The sequence below is a fragment of the Nematolebias whitei genome, chromosome 12 (genome assembly GCF_014905685.2).
Source record: "Nematolebias whitei isolate Nwh7 chromosome 12, NemWhi1, whole genome shotgun sequence".
In the NCBI taxonomy this organism is placed as follows: domain Eukaryota; kingdom Metazoa; phylum Chordata; class Actinopteri; order Cyprinodontiformes; family Rivulidae; genus Nematolebias; species Nematolebias whitei.
The window spans coordinates 49,385,447-49,392,063 of NC_056509.1; the positions used below are offsets into that span (position 1 = coordinate 49,385,447).

Consider the following 6,617-nt stretch of genomic DNA (forward strand, 5'->3'; position numbering starts at 1 on the left):
TTTGACTTTTGTTTTCCTTGCTGGATTACATCAAGCTCAAGGACATTCGAAGGCGTAAGTTCATGTTGGAATTCATCCCCATGGACAGGCGATGATTTCCAAAGGGGGGACTGTAGTGAACTAGGCCTGAGGTCAAATCCTGACCTTAAGGACCTTATGGGACAGAAACTGTCATTTCATTGATTTGAATCCAGAAATACAGGTTGACCCATCCTGAGACTTTCTTTCTTGAATTGATCAAGTGAAAGAATACTACTTTCTATTATCATTACTATTTTTCAAATGTTTTGATAATCAAATTGTGTTAGTTCAAACCATTTTTAAATGTTGAAGTGAACTACTCATTTAAATCAACTGTGAAACAGTAATAATGATTGTTAATCCTCATTCAAAGTAGAAATCAGGTTAATGATGCATTGTCTGATTTTCTGTCTTCAATGAGCAAGTTGTGTAAGTTGGTCAAAGGTCAAGTTTCGGTCAACTTTTAGTTTACTGAAAAAGAAATGTCATGTTTAACTTTTACAGGAAGATACTAGAGAATTGACTCCACGAAGTCTGAGTTCTTCATAATATCTTCTGTCTGTTCTTAAACAATCTAATCTTTTTCCTTGACTTTTTAATAACACCTTACATCACAAAACACACCTCTGTTTTGGTTCATCGACCAATCAGAAAGTTCTCAAATGAACCGGAAGTGAGCTCTTTTAAAAGGTGCAGCACTTCCTAGTTCACAGAGGTTCTGCGGGTACAGGGGTTCCAGCTCCAGTCGAGTTCTGGAGAGCTCAGTAGTTCTGAGAAGTTCTCGGCAGTTCTAGGAAGAACGCTGAGGAGAACGCTGAGAGAATGCTGTGAGTTGGTTCTGCGGTTCTGACAGCAGTTCCAGAGTTCAGAAGGCTGGAATTCAGGATGCTGGAGGAAGAAAAATAAGCTGAACGAGAGAAGATCAGGGAATTATGAAATGTCTGTTCTGGATGATCTCACGACTCCTGAGGTTTAGCTGTTCTTACGGAGACGCTGGAAGAGTTGAAAGGAAAGCTCTACACCAACGCTGAAACTATCATCTGCAAAGGTAAAGAGTAGATCTCAACCAAAGTGTACCGTTGGGTTAAGCTGGTCCAAAGGAGCGTGTTGTTCTGGTATAACAGACAAATTCCCTCACCCATCTCTCTCAACTTAAACTTCATTTTCCATCTTTAAACTCTTCTATTTTGCTAGCAAATCATTCCAGATATTTTCAGAAATGTCTGTTGTACAGCTGGAAGCAAGGTTTCCAACCATTGCCGTATGGTTAATCCTTGTAAAACTTGCTAAATTAGCCATGTTGTTATTTTCATTTTGCCAAATTAATGTAAATGTGTGATGTTAAACTTTGATTCTGTAAATAAATGACGCATTCATTTGATGGGTCAAAGATAAACACGTCTCACGTTACATTTTTAATTATTCAATGCACGATATTATCCAGTCCAGAAAAATGAAAGAATCCGTTTAATTTATGAATATATACAGCATATGTTCATTCTACACGAGCACAGATGCAACAGTGGAAAGGAAAAACTCCCTCATGAGGAAGACGTTTGTTGTGTTGGTATTTCTTTGTTGGTAATGTTGTTTATATTGTTGCTCTTATTGTTTTGTTTGTTGTTGTTTATAGTTCAGGGATCATTGATAAAAGATGTTGTTTTTCTGATATTTATTTATCTTTTCAGGTCACAGATGTGTTTAACCAATCAGCTGACTGTTTGGGGTAAAAACAGCTTCATGATTTAATCCTGGGAAACAAATTCCAGGTTTTTTTTACATTTCCAAATAAATTATTTTTATATATATGGTTTAATATTTAATTTCTTCATTATATTTTAATAAAATTAACTGTCAAATATTTAATAAAGTGTTATGACCTAAAAAAAAGTTAAACCTGGTCCTCTGGACATTCAAAAAAACAAAACAAAGCAAATCAACAAAAAAATGTAGAAACGTTTCGTCTCTCATCCGAGAGACTTCGAGTTTAACGTACTAATAGCTCATCAACAACATCACTATTCCAATAACAACACATTCAGTGTAGGACAACACTCCAGTAGTCAATTACATGCCAGGGAGACAGAAAAGTGGGTGAAGAATTTATCTGACAGACAGCTCACCCAGCCAGAGACAGAGATTCTTGCCAGGGGACTGAACTTTGCGGTTGCACCAAGTAGAATTCCTCTGGTGGAGATGATCACAGCTACTGAGTCAGCCATCCGCAACAACAAAATGAAAGAGGGTGAAGCAGAACAGCTCAGAATCAAAGTTTCATCCTGCCTCAGCAATGCCAAACCACCACCTTCCAACATCAGTAGAGAGGAGAGGGATGCACTCACCACTCTTAGCAAGGACAAAAACATCATCATTCTCCCAGCAGACAAAGGAAGGTGCACAGTGATTTTGAACCAGAAAGACTATCATGAGAAAGTTATGACACTCCTTAGTGACTTAAACACTTATGAACCTCTGAAAAGAGATCCAGGAAGTGGTTACAAGAAGAAATTGATAGATTGCCTGAAAATTTTGGAGCAGGACAAGGCTATTGACCGTATTCTGTACCACAGACTGTACCCAGGGGAGGCCACACCTAGTCTGTATGGTTTACCTAAAATCCACAAACAAGGTGTACCTTTAAGACCAATTGTTAGTATGATTAACTCTGTCACTTACAATGTTTCCAAATATCTGGCGTCTGTACTCATCCCTTTAGTTGGCAGCTCAGAACACCACATACAGAACACCATGGACTTTGTGGACAAGGTGAGGGATGTCATCATGGAGACTGATGAAACAATGGTCTCTTTTGATGTCACATCACTCTTTACGTGCATTCCTGTTGATGATGCAGTAGAGGTGGTCAGTTTAAGATTAAAATCAGACACCACTCTGAGCAGCAGGACCACGCTTTCCACAGAACAACTGTGTCAACTCTTGAAACTGTGCCTGCAGTCAACCTACTTCACATATGGGGAGCAATATTATAGGCAGAAACATGGGTGTGCTATGGGGTCTCCAGTTTCTCCTATTGTTGCCAACCTGTACATGGAGGAGGTAGAAAAGAGAGCCTTGACGTCCTTTTCAGGGACACCACGAAGTCATTGGTTCAGGTATGTTGACGACACCTGGGTTAAAATCAAATCTCAGGAAGTCCAACATTTTACTGACCACATCATCTCTGTGGATAAATACATCAAGTTCACACGAGAAGATGTAAAAAATGGCAGGTTGGCTTTCTTGGACTGTGAGGTCTCAGTCTCTGATAGAGGACATTTGCAAACCGAGGTGTACTGCAAACCCACCCACACAGACCAGTATTTGCAGTTTGACTCCCATCACCCTTTGGAGCACAAGTTAGGAGTCATCAGGACTCTGTACCACAGAGCAGACAGCATCCCCACTAGCTCAGGAGCCAGGCAGAAGGAGAAATCCCACACAAGACAGGCTCTAGAGCAATGTGGATATCCTAACTGGGCCTTCCTAAAAGCAGAGAAGAAACCCAAACAGGACTCCAGTCAGCCATCAGGTGAAAAGGAGGAACCCAGACCAGTGGTCATTCCAGATGTTGAGGGAGTATCAGAGAAACTGAGACGTTTATTTTCTAAACATAACGTCCCAGTGGCTTTTAAACCCCAAAATACATTAAAGACTGGTTCATCCCAAAGATCCAGTCCCCCGGCACAGAGTAATGTTGTGTATGCTGTTCAGTGTCAGGAGGGTGATCAGTCTTACATCGGGGAAACTAAACAGCCACTGGCCAAAAGGATGGACCAGCACAGAAGATCAACATCATCAGGCCAGGACTCTGAGGTCTACACTCATCTCCAGGCCAGCGGTCACTCTTTCAAGGATGAAGATGTTCACATCCTGGACAGAGAGGAACGATGGTTTGAGAGGAGTAAAGGAGGCCATCTTTGTGAAAAGAAACCGTCCATCATTAAACAGGGGCGGAGCCTCCAGGTTCAACTGTCCCCCTCTTACAATGCTGTGATTGCTAGTATCACTCAGCCCTCTGTGAGTAGTAAACAGCCATCAGGTGCTAATGATCCATTGTTAGGCTGATGGTCCTTCTTGAGCATGTGATCAGCTGGTTTTGGTTGTCAGCAGCAAACTGGTTGATCCACTCTGAGAAGGTGCTATTTAAGAGACTGAGCTGAAAACAGCTCCTCAGACTGAGGAAGTCTCTCGGATGAGAGACGAAACGTTTCTACATTTTTTTGTTGATTTGCTTTGTTTTGTTTTTTTTTTGAATGTCCAGAGGACCAGATTTTACTTTTTTAGATTTTTCTACCTGGATTATTGAGCATGCATCAGGATAAAGTGTTATGACATTCTGTATTTTATAGTTTCTATTACATTAAACAATGTATTTATATTTTGTATATGATCATTCGTGGACCTGATAGACCTATGTCTCTGTCTCAGTCCTTTGTCCTCCTCAGTCTGTCCCGCCCTCGGTCTGGCCTGGGCCAATCAGGTCATGGTTCGGCTGATGATGCGGCGTCTCCAAGGGACAGTTTCTCGTGGCAACCAGAGCAGCGCCCTTCGCAGGTTGGAGGTGGTGTTCGCCCCTCACCTGGCCCACGACGGCAGAGACGCTGCAGTTTGGAGGGAGGGGGTTTGTGGAGTCCTGGACCCTGAGTGACCAGAGACAATCACAAAGACTTCAACTGTGACAAGTTCTAGGTGTAAAAATAAAAACTGATATTCTTCTCTGGATTATAGGGACCATTTTCAATTTCTGCTTGTTGTTTTTGTAAATCTTTTTAAATTCAAAATGGATCAAGAACCAGAGGACTGTTGGGGGTTTTAGTTTCTGTTGTGAGTCAGGATTCAACTCAAGTCAGATTTATTTATAGAGCACATTTAAAACAGAAACCAAAGTTACCAAAGTGCTTAACAATAAAATTACAGCATCAAGTAAAAGCTAACAGGATATAATTAAAAGCATCAAAACACAAACACAACGAGGAACAACGGGATAGTAAATCACATCACACTGTGTTCAATGTCGGTGAATACAGGTGTGTTTTTAAAAGCAGACACTGAAGTGGCCTGTCTAATGTTGGGGGCACACTGTTTCAAAGTTTAGGGCCAAGAACTGAAGAGGCCTGATCTCCTCTGAGCTTCAACCAGAAGCAGCTGGTCACGTGATCAAGTGACTAATTAAACCTGTTGGAAAAAACCTCCAGGTCCAGGACTGCAGTTTCACAAACTGGCCAGGAGACAAGTCAAGTTCAAGTTGTTTATTTGTCATATGCACGTTAACGCAAGGTCAACACAAGGTCAACAGTACAATCAAATGCTCAGGATGAGGACCGATTTGACTCGCTACAAAATCAAAGAACAAATTATTTCAAGTATTTCAAGGTAGTAATATAAGCTAAAAAGCACATTATATATATATATACATATATATAATATATATATAGCTATATATATTTATATATATCTATAGCTATATATATAAAATATATATATATAGCTATAGATATATATATTTATATATATATATCTATAGCTATATATATATATATATATATGTGTGTATATATATATATATACATACACACACACATAAATATATATATGTGTATATATACACACACACATATATATATATATATGTGCAGTATACTGCACATAATCAACATATACCACATATAGGTTATTGCACATGAGGTTGAATTATTAGTTATTGTCAGTTGTTCAGTGTTATTTATCTAGAGTTCAGTAATCTGACAGTTTGTGGATAATAACCGTCCTTTAGTCTTTTTGTACGTGATGACAGGCTCCTGTATCGTCTGCATGAGGGGAGTAGATGGAAGAGTCCTTGTGCTGGGTGGGTGTGGTCCTTAATGATGCTGCTTTACGCAGACATCAGCTGTGGTAGATGTCCTGGATGGTGTGGAGACTGCTACCAGTGATGTCCTCTGCTGTTTGCACCACCTCTGTAGAACTTTCTGACTGGTGCAGTTCCTGTACCACCCTGTGATGCAGCCTGTCAGCAGGCTGTCAGTGGGGCAACTATAGAAGTTGGTGAAGATGCTGGTGTTTGTACCAAACTTCTTTAGTCTTCTTAGGAAGTAGAGTCTTTGTCTGGTTTTCTTGACCACAGTGTCTGGATGTAAAGTCCAGGACAGATCTTCAGTAACGTGAACGCCGAAGAACTTGAAGCTGCTGACCTGCTCCACCTCAGCGTTGTTTATGTTGATGGTGGAGTGCTGACCTCCATGATGTTTCCTGAAGTCCTCTATCATCCTTTGCTCCTTTGATAATGTTGCTCTTAGATGGAAAACAAATAAACAGACTGAAAATCCAACCAGAGTGTCTCCAAACATCAAGACAGAGTTTTACATGGGCCACACTGAGTTCAATTGGCCCCCCCCCCCCCCCCCCCCCCCCAAAAGAAAAACTGGATCCAAGACAGAACCGTCAGAATCTACTTCAAAACTATTTTTAAACATTTCTTAATTTATTTAGGTCAGAACATTCATCCAGTGTCTTACACCGGACAAGGTCCTGAGGTAACAAGGGTTTAATGAACCGTGCTGAGTTCAGGGTCTTTAGGTAACCAGGGTTTAATGAGCCGT

The 6,617-nt window shown here is 40.5% G+C and overlaps 1 protein-coding gene across 1 annotated transcript in view; it reads right to left on the reverse strand.

Annotated features, from left to right (window-relative positions):
- LOC119417993 (DNA repair protein XRCC3-like) overlaps positions 1 to 6,284 on the reverse strand; it is a 54,853-nt gene extending 48,569 nt beyond the window's left edge. Inside the window, exons 1-2 of the mRNA XM_037685239.1 lie at positions 6,210 to 6,284; positions 4,601 to 4,661 (exon numbers count right to left, since the gene is read on the reverse strand). Coding sequence (XP_037541167.1) covers positions 4,601 to 4,661; positions 6,210 to 6,284 — 136 coding nt within the window. The remainder of the gene's footprint in view (positions 1 to 4,600; positions 4,662 to 6,209) is intronic.
- Between the last annotated feature and the right edge of the window lie 333 nt (positions 6,285 to 6,617).